This window comes from Plectropomus leopardus, chromosome 24 (genome assembly GCF_008729295.1).
Source record: "Plectropomus leopardus isolate mb chromosome 24, YSFRI_Pleo_2.0, whole genome shotgun sequence".
Classification (NCBI taxonomy): domain Eukaryota; kingdom Metazoa; phylum Chordata; class Actinopteri; order Perciformes; family Serranidae; genus Plectropomus; species Plectropomus leopardus.
Window position 1 is genome coordinate 5721126 of NC_056486.1, and position 20269 is coordinate 5741394.

The following is a 20269-nucleotide window of genomic DNA, read 5'->3' on the forward strand; positions in this document are numbered from 1 at the left end:
TCTGAAAAAAAAAGAAAATAAATTCCATATTCACATAATCAGGTTGCTGTTACTCCTCAACACTAATCGAGGGAGCATGAAACCTTATTTAGAAAGCAAGTGAACAGAGAAGTCTGAGCAATTAAATGTACTTTTTTTGTTAGCTGAAGATAAGCATTTAAAATGTACTAAACGAAAATCTAAATGCAGCTCTTTTGTTTTTGCTCTGATGTCTCAGTAGTTTAAATTAAAGACTTTATACACTCAATAGATACCTTTCTTTCTAATTTAACTCAGAAATTAATTAAAACTCTTATTAATGAGCACTTCTCCTTTTCCAAGATAATCAGTTGCACATGAAGCTACTGTTGAACTACTTTTCACAATGAAAGGTCACTCTAAAATGTGTAGTTTACACAACATAATGCCACAGTTGCCAGAAGATTTGAGGGATCCTAACTTATCTTAAAATATAATAATTATTATGGAATGAATCTGCATATTCTCCTGTTCAAATGTAGACCAAAATATGGCCCGCAACAGGCTAGGTAAGACCTGTTTTTAGCCATTTGAGTCATGTTAGTTGTATAGAAGATATAAAAGATAAAGATATAAAACTGTATGTTTTCCTCTACACCGGAAATGTCTTTTGCTCTGTTTTTACTACATGATTTTGTCAATCGCCTGCAGCTCAAGCTGTTTAAGAGGAGCCAGCAGTCAAGAAAACAGGTTTTAAACAATTTTGAATCACTGCAAACACAGGACTTTGTTGAGCATACGTGCATAAATGTACACACAAAATATTAGGCTGATTATCATTAGTATGCAAGATTAGCTGCGGACAGACAGATGCTCAGACATAAGTAAATACATGATTCCTTGCAGGCTTATCCAGGTTGTTTAATCATGGGCCAATGGTTAGAACGTATTACAGTACATTATGCAAAGTGGATAAAGCTAAAAGTTATGGATTATATGGTTTATCTGGTAATCTTGAGTTAAATTCACAAAAGCATGAGAGTGTTTTTGTTTCGGTCCCTCTGCAGCCCTTAAGTGGGCTAACCACAAGAACATGCAGTCATAAATTTACATAACAATTATTTGGCCGATCGGTCCAGAAGTTTGTGATTTCTGCCTGGTGGAGATCATGACAGAAAAGTTGAAATAGTTAATGAATTAATAAAGTGTTGAAATAGTTAGCTTTGAGTAATGCACAGATGGTTGAAATACAAAAAAGAACTAGATAATGGTGAAAAAGCTAAATCTTTAAGATAAACTGGTTTATCTGGTAATCTTGAGTGGACTTCACCATAAAGCACATGTATGTTTTTGTTTTGGCCTCTCTGTGGGTTTTAATGTTTATGGAGTCACTGATGACTTGACTTTTCCCCAAACTGAATTCATCCTGTTTTGGAAATGAACTCTGCAGTCTGAACTGAGCTATTGTAACATTTTCCCCAAACATTTTTCATGTAAACAGACATTTTGTTTTCCCTCACAGTTTCCACAAACCTCACAAAGACAGGAAAGGGTAAGTCATTCCTTTGTTACTTGGAGGCACTGGTGGTATTTGCATATTTATTTTGAAAGTTATCAGTGATGTCATTAGAGCAAAAAAATTGACTATTAATAAAAACATTGAGGCTTATCTGGGGGAAACTGTTAACCTCTTGTCGACCTCACAAAAAAAAGCCTTGTTTCCTCTTATTTTGGTTTTTAAGGTTTATGGAGCCACACGGGTGGGAATACTAATAGTATTAATAATAGATTAAAGCTTTCTTTTCACGATATGATAAAATATATGGCTAGTTTTGATTTTGCACCACTAGATGGCGCTCTTCTTTAATTTGATTTAAAGTGGGAGTTTAAAGTTTTCCCTCTTGTCCCATCTGAGCTTAATACAAACTTTTTTGTGCACAATTTCCCCACATTTGCTGCACTAAAACCACAAATCAGAGAAACTAGCACGGCTGTTAAAGATGTTGGCATCAAAAAACAGCTGTTAACAGACCCATGCACGACGTTCTTGCACTTCCTTTGTTTGTTGCTCTAAAGGGGCTGTAAAAGTCTCTGTACCTGCATGTGTCACATGAGGTGGTGGGCGACACTGGGTGGGGTGTTTGTGAAAAAAGTGTGTGTGCAAGTGTGTGAGAGTGTTTGTGCCAGATTGTGCAAGCGATGCAGCGATGTACGTCAGCTTTTAGCACTTTCAAAACCACAGAGGTAGAACATCCCACAGGTCACGCGCTACATGCAGCCCTGCATTGTACGGCCAACTCGCTGCTGTCAATTCATCATTTTATTATGTAATTATGATTATTAACAATATATAGTTTTGCCCTAGCTTTTTTTTTTCATGGACATCTTCCCAGGCTTTTTAAAAATGATTTTCTAAATAGACTAATGTCTTGCAATGTTTGGAACTTTTCTCACCAAGTTGTTTCTTGCCTATTTTTTCGTGTTTTTGAAAGAAATCAAGCCAGTTGCTCTTGGTTCAAAGGTTTAAATACTTGTAAGAGGCGTCAAAAATCATAAGAAGAAGAGTGAAGCCGATCCAGGTTAATGTATAAGGATAAAAGTCCATAAAACATTATCAAACAGTCTATGTGGTTAAGGTTTGTTGCCCCAAATTTATAAGTTCACACTCTAAAATCAAGATGCTCATTTAGTGTTAATCATAAATATAAATGCAATTCCATTGTATGCTCAGTGTCAAGCTTATGGTAGATAAAACATTTGATCCACTCTAAAATTAAAATGTAATTTTCTTAGACACTTTCAGAACTCAGAAGGTAAGTCAAAAGGTAAGTTTCTTTCACAGTAATCTTTATTGTACACAAATTTTGATTTACATTCCACAATCTTTTGGTATATAAAAAAAATGATATCTTCTTACTGTCAATTATTTTATCTCTTCTTTTGTGGCCTTTACATTTTAATGTCACACAACATTCTTGGTTCAGTTTTCATTGACAGTGTAGCTGGTTTCAGTCTGAAGTGAAATGTGCCGTTTCCTGGATTCGCAGTGGGAGAGAGTTGATGTTGTGATGAGCTGAAGGGTTTCCCCCAGTCTGTCTGCTCCCAACATGTACTTCAACACCTGTTCGTTAAAGGTGACTCATCCTGAAAGATGGAAAAAACAAATCTATTAGCACCGTCTATGCCTGTGTCAGAATCGCCTGCAATAACTTAATTTTCAAACTCCGCAAACTCAACAGAATGCAGAATTAAAATGTGGCCAAAAGTGGAATTTCGCCATCCAGGGCCATCGCGTGATGCCAGGGGACCAAAGAAAGACTTTTCTTATAGACTTACTTTGTGAGAAAAACATCTGTGAATCAGTAGATGCAGTTTCTCGAGTGTCACGACCCTTGCAAAATGACTCGTTTCACTATCAGGATTACCGTTCGGTCCCTTAACGTTCAGAGTGTAGCTGCAAGATTAAGACATGTTATCCCCATTCAAGTTAGCGGACAACTAAACTGAAAGTTAGCCATTCAGCCAGTGGAAGTGAGGCACTCTGCTGCCGTAAATCTCTTGTGTGCTTACCCTATGGGCCTCATAATGCAGAGGTTTCAGGTACTTTTATATATCTTTTATACAGTGGAAATAGAGCTTTTTGGCCTCATGCACCACTGAGATACTTTCATAGGAATGACCAGTCTGTTCTCATTCTGAAGTTGTTAAATATCGCAGCTGTTGTAGTGATTTCGGTGAAAGATCCCAACACCAAAAGCCACCTTTTGCAGTTGTATGTTACAGATGAGCAGCATCAGTTGAATGTGAGTTTTTTTTTTCTACAGCTCACTGTGTGCCTACTTCCCCTGAACCTAACCTTGTGCCCCAGCATTTCTTGACGTTCTGGTGTGGATGTCATGTGAAATATGTTGTCTAAACATAACCACATGCTGCATCTTCCCACCGTGTGCATTTGTTGACATAATGGTAGCGCCATCCTGGAACGTAAACAGCAGAAGGATATCTAAAATGTAATTTGTAATTGTGGAAGTCCTCTTTAAAGCCGCAGTATGCGGCGGCTTGATGTTGGTATGGTTCAAAAACAGAGACATGTTTCATATAAAGTTTATTTCCCCCTGATTTATCTGTTTGAAAAAAAAGCCATTTAACTGTCAGAATTTTGGTGAATTATGACAAATGGGCCCAGTATTTATTTCAGTGAGTGTGGGACTAAGGGAACAGGAAGCTTTTCATATTGGAATGAAAAGGCTACTGCCCCATCATGCAGACCATCCCAGTAACTTCATATCACTGAAATCCTTTTTTGTTTTGGCTTCATGCACCACTGAACAGCTTTCACAGGAATGAACGGGGCCCCGCCTCAAATGCTGTATCCAGCTCCTTTAATACATCCATGGAGGAGACGCTTTTGAGACATTCTTGGTTCCCAAAGGATGAATCTTAATGTGACTTTTCATGGAGTGCAACCTACAGGTCAAATTTCACTTTTCCATTATTTTAGTTTAACACCCGCAGAATTGATATTATTATCCCCAGCTGTAGTTTGTTACGCTCAAATTATAAATGTTATGATGCTGACACGCTACACTAATGGTAGTAGTAGTGGTAGTGGTAGTATTTAGCTCAATGCAGCCTCACAGAGCCGCTGGCATGGCTGTGACTATTATTCTGTTTAACATGTTTACAGCTTTGCTTAATCTGCCTCAAAGTTATATAAGAAAGCTGATATTCCATAAACTTCTGTTGAACTTTTTGTCTTCTTTTATTTCCAGCCTGATGATGAGTAGAGAGGTGAGTTTATGATTTATATTCTTTACTGTAAAACAACTTCCAGCCTTTGTTTTTACGTGTTTTATGTGTATGTGATGTGTGGTTAAATTCAGCTTCCTGTTCGACACTCGACAGTCTGCCTGCTCCCAAATGCACATCAGATACTGTACCCAAGAAGAGACGCTACTTCGATCGACATCAAAAGAAAATGCAAAGAGCAGAGGTGCACGCGCACACACATTCACACACACACACACACACACACACACACACACACACACACACACCAATAAAGACAAATAGATAGCTGTTACCTAAACAGGAAACAAAACTATTTATGTGTAAATGTTTTACATACTACACAAACAGAGGTCGACCCAAACAACAGCTTTTCTCATGTGAAAAATTTCACTTCTGTTTTATTAAAGCTTTATTTACAGGAAATCAAAAACACAAAATTGAGCCAGTAGCAATATTCAACATTATTCACAGGTGTAAACACATCATTATGAAGCAATAGATCAGGGATCCTCAACTTGTTTTGTTTGGGGGCCACTTTTGCAAAATGATAGAAGGCCAGGGGCCAGTTGCTGCAGCCCCGTACGTGTTTCTAGGATTTTAGGATGTTTTTTAGATTATAGGAAATTTTTGGGAGGAGGATTTGAGGGTGATTTCAGGATTTCAGTATGGACATTATGGGCTTAGCTAACATTTTAGCATTTTTTAAATTAAAAAAGCTCTATTTTGGTGCAATTTTTATGCACTCTGGCACCTAAAAGTATGAAAATAAATCATGTTAGTTTTACTGTGAATCATAAAACATTTTGGGGGGCCACATGGAACCCTATCGGGGGTGGTCGCAAGTATCACTGCAATAAATCATATTTGTCAATTTAAAAAAATATTTTATTATTTTGGGGCCAGAGAAAACTAAAAGAAAAAAGAATAATTCCCAAAGCATTTTACATAAAAATACATATCAACAAAGCCAAACAATGATTCACACAAAGCAGTAAAAATGCAGTAGTGGTCAGTAGCAGATTGATTTCAAGGCACAGACATCGGCAGATTCTCATATGTATGATGAGTAGGTGAGTCATCATGGGAGGGCCGGCGACTGGATTTTCCTGCGAAATAATGACATCAGAAGAGATTAGTTTCTGTTCTCAGTTTTATTATAGTGAATTCCTTGTTATTTTGTGGTATTTTCATATATATATTTACTGTAGATACAGTTTTGTACCTCTGCAGAATACCAGCTGAACAATCACTTTATGTAAAAATAAGAAATTCTCACCTTTACACCAACATCTTGATGCAACACACAGAGTTAGCACTATGGCGACAAACACCGTAATCCCGACCACACGGTACACAGATGGCCAGAAGGTGTCAATTTCTGGTTCTGCTGCGAAATAAAGAGAATTTTTAACTCAGGCTTAACACAGAATGTAACGTTTTAAAATCTGACCAAACTGGTTTGATTTCTTAAAAAAAAAAAAACATGGGGAGAAAGCAATGAGCAAAATGTCAAGACATGACACAAAATGAGCAATAAATTAGAGAAACAAAACTAAACAGGAAAATGTAAAAAAGTATTAAAATTGTAAGTATTTTATACACAAATATATATTCAAATGTCAGGACATTTTCCTCTTTTTGGGGGATAATTTTCTAATAATCTTTTGTCTTGTTTTAGGTACTTTTTTTGGCATTTTTGCCTTTAATTGATAGGACAGCACAAGTGTGACAGGAGGAGAGAGAGACAGGGCGACATGCAGCAAAGGGCCGAGGTCGGAATCGAACCCACGGCCACCACAACGAGGACACAGCCTCGCTACATGGGGCGCCTGCTATATCCACTAAGCCACCAGGTGCCTTCTTTAAGGTAATCTTTGACTGTTTTCTTGCAGTTTGTGGGATATGTCTTGCCTAGTTGGTCATTGTCTTTTTCCCTGTGTTTTCAAAATAAATTCAGCTAATTTTCTCAGGTGTCAAAGGGTCAAATAGCTTGTGAAATGCATCTAAATGCAGAACAAAAAAATAATATTAATCCAGGTTTCAAGAGGTTAAGCATCAGTCTAGTACAGGTTTATATCTACTGAAAGGATGACTCACCACGGACAAAGATGGTGATGTTACAACTCACACTGCCTCCACGTTGACACTGATACACACTCGAGTCGTTTCTGCTGATTTTTTTAAGGGTCAGATACAGTGTTCTTACTTCGTTTCCAATTATCCAATCTGTGCTGATGTTGACAGAGGCGCGTGTAGTTTCCTCATATTTATACCAGCCGACTGTTTGTTTTGAATTGTCGCAGAAAGAAACCATGCAGTAAATCCCCAGGTCCTGTCCAGAGAAAGGTTTAATTATAACTTCACAATTTGAACCATCGCCTACAAAAAAAGACACAATATACAGATTAGAAATGACTGTTGAAATGTGACACCAGCTGATAATGACAGAACATGAAAGCTGTGAAAAGTTATCTAACATGTATAAACTCACTCTGTGGGAATGACACAGAAAAAGAATTAGATCAGTGAAGTTGTTGGGTTTTTTTCACGCTGCAGCTGCAGCCATCAAACTGTAAATTTAGGTCAGCACGATGTGTGGCTGAAACTTGTTTTTCATTTGATTCTGTGCTTTCTCAAACTTTTCACATTACATTTATTTAAGTTTACATGATTGAATATTGGCGTTATGGCTCAGCAGCCACGGTAGGGATCATGATCTGATAAAGGAGAAACAAACTGATTCACAAACCAAGTAGCTCCTGTTAGAAGGATTTTAATGCTGGCTCAAAGCATTACACAGCAAAATATGTCTTTTTTTTAAAGCTTTTAAAAAAAGTTTTAAAAACTTTTTTAAAAAGTTTTTAAAACAGCTTTTAAGAAAAAACTTTTTTTTCACTGTTTTTCACTGTTTCTTTTACTTTTACAAAAATATGCTTTTTTGAAAACATTTTGATTTGATTTATACTTTTAGCATTTAACTTTTTTTAAACTTCGATGTATTTTTTAAAACTTTCATACTATGTTTTTTTTTTTACCTTTTTATAAATCTATTTTTAGGTTGTTGCTCTTTTTTTTTACATTTCAGGGTCTGCCAATCTTTAAAGAATTAGGTGTGATTTGAGAGAAAGCGTAGCCCAATAGGCTAAATTTAAGGCAAAACATATGTACATTCTTTTCTAGAGAAAAATGTATTGTATATAAAAAAAAGATCCTCCTGAATCGGGAACAATTAATCCTAAAATAAATCCATTAAAGCATCAAAGACCCAATTTCTTCACATTCTGTCAGTTTAACAGCCATTCATTGGTTGTTCACAAACATCGTTCATTTACAGCATGGTCACTCATGTCTTTTACTTTGTCTTTCACATGAATTAATTTACTGCAACCATATTCACATTCAATCTAGTTTAAAACCTGCTCAGATTGAGATCGAGCTATTTAGATAAAATAACAAAAACTTACTCTCAGCATCCAAAGTGAGGAAGAGCACTGCTAAGATGGACACATAAAGGATGTTTAGGCGGTAGTTTGGTCTCATGATGGAAACACTTCAAAAATCGGCTATCCACTTCTGTGAAACAACTATCACTGCAGGTGTGCTCGAGATGTGACAGTAAATGACGTGCGGTAAACTTCCTGCTCTTGATTAGCGTGGTCTTTGGTGTATGTGTACCCCCATTACGCTAAAAATACAGTTTTTAGACACACACATACGTATACACACGCACACACACACACAAACCATTTATCTGGGGCCAGATGCATAAACAACATGCACACACAAAAACCATGCGTACACCTGGTATTTGTATTTGGTGACCAACTTTTTCTTAATTTTTCCACGCCGCCTTCTCAAGGTGGCACAAATATGAAAATTCTACAGACTAAGCACAGTGCCCTTTTCCCACTGCACAAAAAAGCCACTAACATGTAATACATTTTTATTGTGTTTTGTATATGATGTGCTGTTTGTGTAGTTTTATGTTGTATCGTCTGTCTTGTGTTTTCTTGTTTGTATTAGTTTATATCGTGTGCTATTGTCTGTATTATTTGTCTTTTGTGTGTCTTTTTTTCAACTTCATATTATCATGTCATTCTGCTGAGTCTTTGTTCTGACCTGCATTGGGACTACTGATGCGATTTAGCTCTGAGCTGTACATTGGCCCTTTAGATAAAATATATAAATAATAACATTAATTTATCGGCACTTGCTCCTACTCTTACCGGCAGTGACGGAAACAAAACACCTGGGTAAAAACTTTAATTTTAGCCCCCTAAAATAAGTAGGAGATACATAAAAGAAGTAATCGCCATGAAGTTTTTAAAGGTCTAATGACGTCCAACTCGACACCCAAACCCCCCCCAAAAAATGTCTTTGTTTTTTGTTTTTTGATGAGTAGAGGTGACTTCATGATTTATACTCTTTAAATAATTTCCATCATTTGTTTTTATATGTTTATGTGACGTGTGGTTTGATTCTGCCTCATGTTTGTCAGACAGCAGACACACATCGAAATAGATAAAGAGACATTTTCTCACATCTTGATTATCTGCACCTGATGTGTGGACACAGATTGTTACCTGAACAGGAAACCAAACTATTTACCTGTATATGTTTTACATTCTGCACACACACACACACACACACACACACACACCGGAAGATCCAAACAACAGTGGTTTCTCATGTGAGAAATTTCACTTTTGTTTTTTACAGCTTTATTTACAAGAAATCAAAGCACATAATGGAGCCAACAGCAACATTCAACATTATACACGGCGGTATTCACATCATCATGAAGAAATGGATCATATTTTGTCAATTAAAAAAATGTTTTGATTTTTTAAGGCCATGCATAGTCAATCAATAATTCCTAGAGCACATTATGTAAAAACACATCATAACAAAGCTGAGCATTGATAAACACAAATCAGTCAAAATGTGAATATGTCACTTACAGGTTGTCGTGAAATGAATATGTACAACCTTTTGACACTAGTCATTTTGATTTAGCAGATTGATCGGCTAATCATAGATGTGATTGGTTGGCGAAGCATCATGGGAGGGCTGTGGGCCTGGATGTGGTGCGTCCCTGGACTCTCCTGCATGATAATGACATCAGAAGAGGTAAGTAACTGTCCTCAAATTTACTGCAGTAAATATGTACCGTGTTTATTCTTTTTTGTTTTGTGGCATTTTCAACTTGTTTTCTTTACTTTTTTTCAGATGACACCTTCAGCAGGAAGTCTGCAGAGATCATCTGCTGCTGAAGAATCACGGTATGTAAAAATGAAAAATTCTCACCTTTACACCCACATGTTGATACAACATATATGGTTAGAACTACGATAACAAACACCACGATCCCGACAACACGGTACACAAATGGCCAGAAAGTGTCCAATCTCTCTGCAAGACAAAAGACGACATTTGATATGGCACTACAGAAGTGCGGTTGTATGAAAAATGTATTTATGAAAAGAAAAGGGATCATTATTAGAGAGTGAATGAGGTTCTCTTACCCGGTTTTGAAGTCGTCCGTATAACTGTAGTGAGTTCATCACCTGCAAAGTGATAAAATTGTTTATTTCCCACAAAAAAATAAATAAAAAAGGTTCTAATTAATAATTCAGTAGTTATTAGAAATGCCTTACTGCAGTTTAGGTAGTTAGTTAGGTTGTACTAAAAGGATGACTCACCTCGGACAAAGACGTTGATGCTGTGACTCACACTGCCGTCACTGTAACACCAGTACACACCTGAGTCATCTCTGAGTATTTCTTGAAATATCAAAACAAATATCCCCTCTGAGGGGTTTAAAAGTTTCCACTCTGTTTTAATGTGACTGCTGACATTGACGGGGACATCAGTCGTCTCACTTTTGTACCAGGTTACTGTTGGTGGTGGTTTGTCACAGAAGGCAACTGTGCAGTTAATCCTGAGGTTTTCTCCAGGCACAGCTCTGTAAACAGTGTCACGGGGCACTTTGATTTCAACATCACAATCTGAATAACCACCTGCAAGAGGAAAATGGCAAAATGTACAGATTAGAAATGACTGGGACAGTGTTATACCATCTGATGATGACAGAACATGAAAGCGGTGAAATGTTATCTAACATTTTCAAAATCAGTCTGTGGAGAAGGTGATTCGAAAAAGCCATATTTCACAAAACTGCAACAGAAACACTTTTTGCGCTTTCATGGGTCACATGATGCTATGACTATGTGCTTTTCAGTAGTAACTGGCTCTCTCGAGTTCATCCCTTGGTATGATGCATTTGGTGCTACAAAAGATGTAATTGCATCGCATAACTCTTCAAAAGTTGAGCAGGTCATCTGAAAGTTTTGAATCCACAACTCTCTCTGAAATCATGAACGATCACCTCCCAGAAATCACTCATACGTGGCCAGTCTCACGTTTAAGGGGCTCGCCTTTCCATTATCGCTCACATAACACGCTTATGTTGCCTTTGATTGGAAATAAAGACGTCTGGTGCAGTGGCTGCAACGGAAATAAACCTGCTAATGCTAATAACCAATTACCACCACCACAAGCTATTGCTCTTTAAACTGCATCACAGGACTTCCTCGTTTGCTCCCGTTGGCGAGAACAGCCTCAAAAAGTGTGTTTCACAAGAAGTATGGCAAATATTTTTCATAAATTATCCACACAGACTTTGATTCTTCTGAGGCGCAAACATTTAACTAAAATCACTGCATAGCAGCACATTTTGTCAATTTAACAGCCGTTCATTGATTTTTCACGAAGTCAGGCTTAACATTTATGACATGGTTGCTGGTGTCTTTTACTTTTTCCCTCATATGAATTAAAATGGCTGCAACTGCATTTACATTCAATATTGCTGATTTCCTTGTTGAGTTTTACTGCTGCGTCGTTGAGGCTCTGGGTGTGTTTGTACACCAGCCTGCATTAGATTCTATGTGTGCAATATAATAATATTAAAAAAAGATAACAGTAAATATGTTTGAAACATTTTCAGTTTTTTTAACCTTTGACATTAAAACATAGTTTACCTGATTCACGTTCGTGAAAATGTGACTTAACAAAACGGAAACAAAGGCCAGAACAAAGATATGCTCAGACTGAGAGCGAGCCACGTAGATGAAATTACAAAAACTTACTATTAGCATCCAAAGTGAGGGAGAGTGCCGCTAAGATGGACACATGAAGGATGTCCAGACGGTAGTTTGGTCTCATGATGGAAACACTTTAAAAACCAGCTATCCACTTCTATTCAACAACTATGACTGCAGGTCTGCTCAAGATATCACACTCAAAGACGTGGTAAACTTTACTTCCTGCCTTTCTTTGCTGTGGTCTTTGGCATATACTTACCCCCAACATAGAGTGCATGAAAGCACAAAAACGGACATCTGAGGCTCACAAACAAACACTCACACGCACACATACTCACCTTTTTTGAACTATGATACATCTGAAACTTCAGGGGTTTCAAGTCCGCATTTGTGTTTCCAAGGTATTAGATTGTTTTAAAGGAGAAACAGTCCAAAATGAGTCAACAGTGATATAATGTTAGTTGAAATCAAACAATTATGAACACATATCATGTTATTTGATTGCACAAAATAATGAAATCACAATTACATTCTCTGTTTCCCTGTTAAAGAAATAGCAATTCTCACAGGTTGTAAAAGACAAAATGACACAAGCTCATTCATATGGTCAGAAAATGAGACAGTTTTGAAGTGCATGAAACTACAACAATATAACAGATGTGATATTACTTGACAGAGTAAATTCAAGTCATGGGCGTGCAACAGCACAAAGTCACAGCTTTAACCTGCGAAGGGTGCGTGACACAAAACATTCAAACCAAGATCACAAATAGATGCATATTAGTTGAAAACAGTTTGCAAAACTTCGTTGAAAAGTACATTTAATTTGGTCAGAGATTATGCTGTTTTAAGCCTCTCCAAAGGTGCAGATTTACACAATGATGAAAGAGCTGGTGTGATTCTGTGTTTATCTTTTCAACAAATCATATGAAATACCAAAATCCAACACAGTGATGCTGAGGTGATGTTTATTTGTGGCCTGACCTCACAATTTTCCACCTGGAAACACTTGTGCTGGTGTGCAGGGCATTTAACAGTACTGACCAAATGATGTAGATAATCATTTTAGCATTGGGCAAATGTCTCAGGTAGATTCTGTAGGATGTCTCTGCTGTAGCATCCTCAGTTTTCACCAAAAAGGGTCTTTATATTATCTTTAAACCCTTTGAGACCTGCGCAAATTGGCTTCATTTCTTTCACTTTAGAAAGAAATTAACTAAAAGTTAAGAAGCAATAAATAAAAAGTAAAAGAAAATCGACCAAACTGATTTAATTTGATTTTTATTAGGAATTATAATAAAGTAAAATAAAATAACTTAAAAAGAAAAGTTAAAAATGCAAAATAAACAAGGAAACGACTTGGGAAAAAAAGTTCTTAAAAATGATAATAAATCTGTAACATAATTTAAAATATGGAATTGCCATCTTTTTTCTTTCTTTTTTTTAAATTTTTTAAATCTAAATCTTCTAAATCTTGCAATTTGACACATCTTGCCCAGTTGCTCATTGCCTTTCATGCCTATGTTTCTGAGAGAAATCAAACCAATGTGCTTTTGGTTCAAAGGTTTAAATACATGTGAAAGGTGATGTTAATCCAGATTTCAGAGGGTAAATCTCCCTCCTCCAACATCAAGGACACATTACTCCACTTAATGTGAGCTGTCGTCCGCTTTGAAGTGATTGAGTTGTTGACTTGTGGTTGATAGGTCTTTAACACGGATAGCCGCGTACTCTGAAGCCTCCTCCTCCTTCGGCCTCCGTGGCCGGGCAACAGGCCTCGCTGGAACCTGATGGTTGAGTGCCGCGTACACAAGTGAACACCCCTCGTCGTCCACTGTTGTCGTCTGTCTCTCTCTGTTCTCTTTTATGCCGTAAACATGCTCATTGTCTCTTGGTAATGGCAGTTCATTGGGTTGTGAGGGCGGGGGCTTTCTGCGGGTGGATCTCCGAGGTGGCGGCACAGAGGGGCTTCCTCTTGGCGAAGGCTGGGGGCTTACATGTGGGAAGGGCCCCATGGGGACTGCCACATACTGCAAACATACAAAAAAAACCATTTGCATTTAACGGTTTCATCCCTTTGCCCCCTAAAACCTGGAGCGACATCACTTTTGCTGTATTTTGATGCATTTTAAAGTATTTACACCTTTGAACCCTGAGCAAATTGATGCAGTTTCTTTCAAAAACATGGGGAAAAAGGCAATGAGCTTTATTAGAAATGTTCCACAAATTGCAAGAAATAGTTGACTTAAAAATGTTTGTTAAAAGCTAGATTAAAATGGCTAAAATTACATTTATACTTATCGTAATTACATGCTTACAATAATATTACAAAATTATTACTTTTTAGGCATGTTTTTTCAGGTCATTTTACATTTTTTGTTTTATTTATTTGTTTTTTTATATTTTTTTTTTTTTTTTTTTTTTTTTTACTTTTTTCAACAAATTTTCAAGTAATTTTGTACTTTTTTAGTAATTTCTTGCCTTGGGTCATTTCTTCTTTCATCGCTTATTGCCTTTTATCATGTTTTTGAAAGAAATCAAGCCTATTTACCCAGGTTTCAAATTTTTAAAGATATAGGATTTTAGTTTGAATTTTATTTATTTATTTATTTATTTTATCTTACCTGATTTTCAGTCTGCCCTTTTTTCTTTGATTTCCCTGCACAGTGACATTTTGGTGAAATTAGTTAGTTTCAGTGTCACAATTATTTCCTGTATGACATATTTAATCAACATCTCACCTTTACACCCTTGCATTGATACGATGGATATAATTATCACTATGATGACGAAAGCCACAATCCCAGCAGCAAAGTAGAAGTACATCTGTAGACTTGATGTCGGTTCATGGACCAAAGTGATAGTATCTGCGAGAAAAAAGGGAAGTATGATTCAACATGAATGTGTTCATGTGTTTAAACCTAAGTAATGAAGGCCACAGTGTACGAAAGATTCAGAAAGCAACTAGAAGTGGCAGCGTTGCTGCACTACACAATATATAAACTTTACTTACCTGTGCTATTCTTCTGTGTGTCATTTTTAGGCCGTCCATCATCTTTAGAGCAAGCAGAGCAGAGATCTGAAATTTAAATGATATTAAGACTGAAATTGTGAATATAATTTGTTCATTTTATTATTCAGTATCAATTAAGATTTATTCAATTGCAGAAATGTTACTCACCAGAGACAGAGACGTTGATGTTATGACTCACAGTGCCTCCGCTTCCACACTGATATTGCCCCGAATCATTTCTGAGTATTTTTTGGAAGATCAGAAATGATATCCCCTCCAATTTTTCTAAAAGTTCCCACTCGGTTTTAAAGTGACTGCTACTGTTGACATCGATAGCGACATCAGTTTTCTCACGTTTGTACCAGGTGACTATTGGTGGTGAACCATCGCAGAAACCAACTGTGCAGTTAATCCTGAGGTCTTCTCCTCGGTAAGCTTCATAAACAGTATTTTGGGGCACTCTAAGATCAACGTAACAGTCTGCATCATTACCTGCAAAAGCGAAATGACAACAAACATGAATTCATCCCTGTTTTACAGTTTACTGTATAACTGTAAGGTAGCACTATAAGTATTGTGCAAGAACAGGTTTTTAATCGTGGTTTCTGCAGGTCCACCAAGTTTAAGGCTTTTTTGGTATCACATAGAAAATCATTTAAAGGTCACATTCTGCAAAAAGTAAGATTTCCTTTTTTTTTTTTTTTTTTAAATATGAAGCAGGCATCGGTGCTATATGAATACTGTGAAAATACAAACATGCTCAATCCCCAGAGGAATGCACACAGTCCACATTCAGACCCTGACCCTTTAAAAGACCCACCAGGAATTATGTGAACTTGTGATGTCACAACTATCAGGATTTCCCACACTTATATTTATTTGTGACACGGTTGAAACATCTGTCGCCACAGATAGATTTTCTATTTTTGGAGCTAAACAGATCATTAGGAATGCTATTTGAAGGTCTGTAACCTTTGGTTTACCTTTATCCTTTATCACACCACACTGCCAGAGTCTAGAGTGCACTCTGGGCAGAGACGTAGCAGCAGAACGCCAGGTGTAATAAAAGAGAAAGTTGAACGTTCATTGAGCTGGGTCTAAAAGTTTGCATTCACTCACAAACTATGTCAATTTTTCACTCTGCAAGGAAGTCACTGAGAGATGCACTGAGTTCATGGACCTGCAGAAACCTTTAGGTCAGGGACACAAAGGGACATACAGGCATTTCAAAGCAAAAAAACAAAACATGATACTATAATACTAATAAGACGATAATACTTTTTGAGTAACGTTGTGAAAAAGGAGCTTAGGAAGAAAAATCATACAAGATCAAAGGAAAATTTAACGATACACAACTTCATACAGATTTGGTTTGTCATTGCCTGGGAGTTTGTGATGACTGACTTGGCAATTCTTTCTGACACCAGGCAAGGTTTGTCGCTGCGCTGTGAAAAATATGTCTGCAAAATGTCAACTTTTCCTCTGCATAGAAAAATAGCCCCGTTCTCAGAACTTTTCATGTAAACAAGTGGGTTTTGAATGATTTATGTTGATATTTTTAGTTTAGTGGTGAAGTTTAAGTATGTTTTGATATTGAAAGTAAAATTTGGCACTGACAAAGGAAACACTTGCATCGGAAAAAAAAGGTTTTTGATTTTAATATCTTTTGCATTCCGGTATGTATTTCAAAGACAGTCTTCTGACTTTCACTTCATGACTCACTTCTTTCAGTCTTTTTTTTGCTGCAAAAACACTGGCAGAAAGTTGAAACTCGAAAAAAGAGATTGAAAAAAAATTACACTGAAATTAGAATGCAAAAGTATCAGCAAGTAAAAATGTTTTTTAATGACAGTCTTTTATTTTGGATTTTTTTTCCAACGCCAATTTTTGCTTTTTCAATCCAAATTTTATTTTTGAAAGACGTATTATTAGTGTTGCATCTCCAGAGGTGTTGCAGAATTAATCATAGACTGTGAAACCTGGGAAACTGTGTGAGTCCTAACATAAACCATTAAAATAATAATAATAATCATTTTTTCGGTTCCAATGTTTTCTTTTTCAATGCTCAAACTTACTGTCACTATTGCACCTCCATATAGCACATGCATGAATATAGTATTTAACTATTCTGAACTATTCTGATTTTGCTTTGAACAAAATCTATTTTAATGTTTGTTGCTTGCTGTCACTGACATGAGTCACTATTAAACGATACTTTGCTGGCCTCAAACCACACACAAACACCAAAGGCACTAGGAAACCACAATATACACTGATAGATAAATAAGTGACTGACACTGTGGTCGGCCGTGATTTATATTAGAGGACTTCTGGCAAAATTACAGACATTTACACCAGAAAATGCTGCAGAAAATGTACAAATTGGGGCATAAAAACCCACTAGAATGGAAAATTTTCTGGAGGAGGATACGCAAACCCGCCCTTTGTTCATATTTGACCCGACCCCCAATGTTGAAATAAACCTTGGCAAACGGGAAATTGTAGAAATGAAGTGGGTAGACGGCTGAAAAGGTAATGAGTGTTCTCTAGATTTTTTTGTTATTTTTACCATTTTCACTTCTTCTACGTTTGCATAAAATACCTAATTGTTTCCATCGTACTCCCACACGGACCAAAAACGCCCTCCTGTTGTGGAAGACATAACCCTAAAGTAGCATTTCTTTTAGCATCAGAAATTGAAATTATTCATTTATTTTGTCAGTTCAACAGACTTTCCTGTCGAAATTTGCCTCATTTTAAAACATTATAGGATTATTATGAGGTTTTGTTTAAGGCCAAATTGAACCAGTCGTTGGGCTTAGGTGCTGCAGCTGCTTTGGTACGCAAAAAAACGCCCTCCTGTTGTGGGAGACATTACCTGAAAGTATCATTTTTGCACGTAGAAGTGAAATTATTTGATTATTTTGCCAGTTAAAAAGAAATTTGTGGTAGAATTTACATACTTTTAGAAAAAGCTACCTTATAGGATCATTTTTGTGGTTTGTTCCAGGCCAAACTGAGCCTCTCGTTAGGTTAGGATACCACAGCTTCGTCCTGTATTTGCTTACTGCATAGACATGCACACAGCACTTTAAAGTTCACGGCCTTTACCGAAATCAGCTTATGGTTTTTGTCCAAACGCCTCATTTTACACATTACAGAAGCAAAGAGAAAAGAAAGGCAACACCACACCAATACTGAGACAGCAGAAAAAAAAACCAACTTACTGTCAGCGTTTAAGGTGAGAAGCAGCCCTGCCAAGATGGACACATGCAGGAACGTCCAGCCGTGGTTAGACTTCATAATGGACAGTCTCCGAAAACCTCTCATCATCTTCCGGTTGCAGCCGATCGGAGTATGAAATGTTCCTCCGAGCACATCATTATTAATAAAAACAGAAGTTGAGGTTGGAGCTTCTTTGCTACATGCTGCTTCCTCTTTCGACTTTTTGCTTCCTACCTACCTTCCCCTTTAAGGCGTCGAGTACACTGGAGGGGAGAGAAGGTCGGTTGGTGGTCTTGGTTCTCTAAATCAGATTCAGTGCAGTGAAACATCTCAAATCAGGGGGTTCCCACAGTGTCAGGTGCTCCGATGCAACTCAAGTAAAGATCTCATGCTTTACTCCAGCCTTCCTCTTTCAGTCTCTTCTCATTTCCGAGGCTTGTTTCAGTCTATGCACCTTCATCACTTTTTGGCAGCGTCTGTGGTTCACCTTCTTCAAGCAGACTTCCTCCCACTTCTCCCCTCCTTTCATCTTCACCATGTGCGTCTCCTGCAAACTTTGTGTGGCCTTGTGCACAGCGCTGTGGTTTCACAGGAGGATAAGCTGTACAGTGCACACTTTTTTGAATGCCCACTCTGCTGATGTGTGGTTGCTATCAGGCGATCATCACCTTATCTGTCAATCAGTCGGACTCATTCAAGCTTTGAAGAAACGCCCGAATAGATAAGATTGAGCTGTATTATTGGTAATGAATCAACTATTTTGAAAAGGATAGCTCAGTTTTTTTAATGTGTTGGTGGAATAGGGTACCTACCCATACTCAGTAGATGTCATTTGGCTTGCACCCCAGTTTGGAGAAGCAGGTTGAAAACTGTCACAAGCAATGTACTGCTACAGATGGGGGCCAGCTACAAAACGCATTTTAGCCACCTAAAAAAAAGTCCCCCCTCAAAACAGTCAGTATGTGTTTAAGAATACGCTATATTGAGAACATTTTCACTGCTTTACCCTGCCGCTAGACAATGATTTCCAGCGGCAAAATGAAGCTGTTATGACGCTTTCTTCAAAGCCAGACTCCATTGAAAAAAACAGTGATATAACATCACTGAACACAGGATCTGCTGGTCGAATGCTGTTTTGATCAGTTAGTTTGTTTGTGTTTTTGTGTGACTTTGGCATTTAAAAGGGTTAGTTTGGATTCACCGGAGTCATACAATAACACAAACTAACTAACTGATCGAAGCAGCGATAAATCGGCAGCTCCTGTGTTCAAAGAGCTAAAATTACTTATTATCTCAATGGAGTCTTGTGGCTTTCACAAGAGCATAGACGGGAAACTGAAGACGCTAATGGTTTTCCTGTCAAAAAGAGCTGCCATGGGGAGAGTTTAGAAAAAAATACTCAAAATACTCTCAGTATAGCATTTACTTAAACTGATATATATATTTTTCGGGTGGGACTTTAACACTGTTTAACCCTAACCCTACATCCTACTGTTGCATTATGTATGTATGTATGTAGGTGGATGGGCCCTAGAAATGTATTATGTAGGTTCTGTATTTTTCATGTAATTGCTTAGCTGTCAGACAATCATAGAGGAATAATAGGGAGTATTTAGATCCTTCACTTAAGTAAATGCATAGGTTTAGATAAGATTTTGGTAGAGCGTGTGCATTTTCCTCCTTACTAAAGACATAAAAGTAGCAGTAAATGTCTTTAATTTGGCATTTACACCATAAACTGGTGTAGAAAATGCATATATTGGTGCATAAAAATTCATCAGCATGCAGGAAATTGTTGAATGCCTAAATGTTTTTGGCAGAGGACCCCCAAACACACTGTTTTATCTGCGCATCCCCCAAGTGCAGAAAAAAGTAAAAATAAAAAATAAATAAAATAAAATACTGCCAAACTAATAAAAAACCAACGCCATCCCCCCACAAAAACTCAAACAATTAAAAAAAAGGGAAAATTACATCATTTTTTATCAAAAATATTTGCCAAATTGAAATACCTAAAAAAGAAAAAAAAAATACTCCCAAAACTTAAAAAAATGAAAAGTGATGAATTTTCTGTCAATAAGCTAATTGATAAATGGACCAATCATTTTGGCTGTACTTGTATACAACTGCTGGGTAAATACATTTAAAACAGCGCATCTTATTTTATACATATCTTTTT

At 37.1% G+C, this 20269-nt stretch overlaps 2 protein-coding genes across 2 annotated transcripts; both read right to left on the reverse strand.

Annotated features, from left to right (window-relative positions):
• Positions 1–9484: 9484 nt before the first annotated feature.
• On the reverse strand, positions 9485–13074 carry LOC121962829 (B- and T-lymphocyte attenuator-like). Its single transcript, XM_042513139.1, has 5 exons — positions 11898–13074; positions 10452–10769; positions 10275–10316; positions 10057–10161; positions 9485–9854 (listed from the first exon to the last, which is right to left on the reverse strand). The coding sequence occupies exons 1-5, from the start codon at positions 11971–11973 to the stop codon at positions 9778–9780; spliced, it is 618 nt and encodes a 205-aa protein (XP_042369073.1). The 5' UTR covers positions 11974–13074; the 3' UTR covers positions 9485–9777.
• A 193-nt stretch (positions 13075–13267) lies between these two features.
• Positions 13268–18577, reverse strand: LOC121962826 (B- and T-lymphocyte attenuator-like). Its single transcript, XM_042513134.1, has 6 exons — positions 18093–18577; positions 15034–15357; positions 14866–14931; positions 14594–14719; positions 14477–14511; positions 13268–13882 (listed from the first exon to the last, which is right to left on the reverse strand). Exons 1-6 carry the CDS (start codon positions 18196–18198, stop codon positions 13502–13504), a joined length of 1038 nt encoding a protein of 345 aa, XP_042369068.1. The 5' UTR covers positions 18199–18577; the 3' UTR covers positions 13268–13501.
• Positions 18578–20269: the final 1692 nt, after the last annotated feature.

Coding starts and splice junctions, on each gene's coding strand:
- LOC121962829 (XM_042513139.1), bottom strand. CDS start 11,973: ATGAGACCAAACTACCGTCTGGACATCCTTCATGTGTCCATCTTAGCG. Junction 10,317..10,451: donor CATCAACGTCTTTGTCCGAG/GTGAGTCATCCT, acceptor ATCACTTTGCAG/GTGATGAACTCACTACAGTT. Junction 10,162..10,274: donor ACGGACGACTTCAAAACCGG/GTAAGAGAACCT, acceptor TTTGTCTTGCAG/AGAGATTGGACACTTTCTGG.
- LOC121962826 (XM_042513134.1), bottom strand. CDS start 18,198: ATGATGAGAGGTTTTCGGAGACTGTCCATTATGAAGTCTAACCACGGC. Junction 14,512..14,593: donor ATCAATGCAAGGGTGTAAAG/GTGAGATGTTGA, acceptor GTCACTGTGCAG/GGAAATCAAAGAAAAAAGGG. Junction 13,883..14,476: donor AAGGGCAGACTGAAAATCAG/GTAAGATAAAAT, acceptor GTATGTTTGCAG/TATGTGGCAGTCCCCATGGG.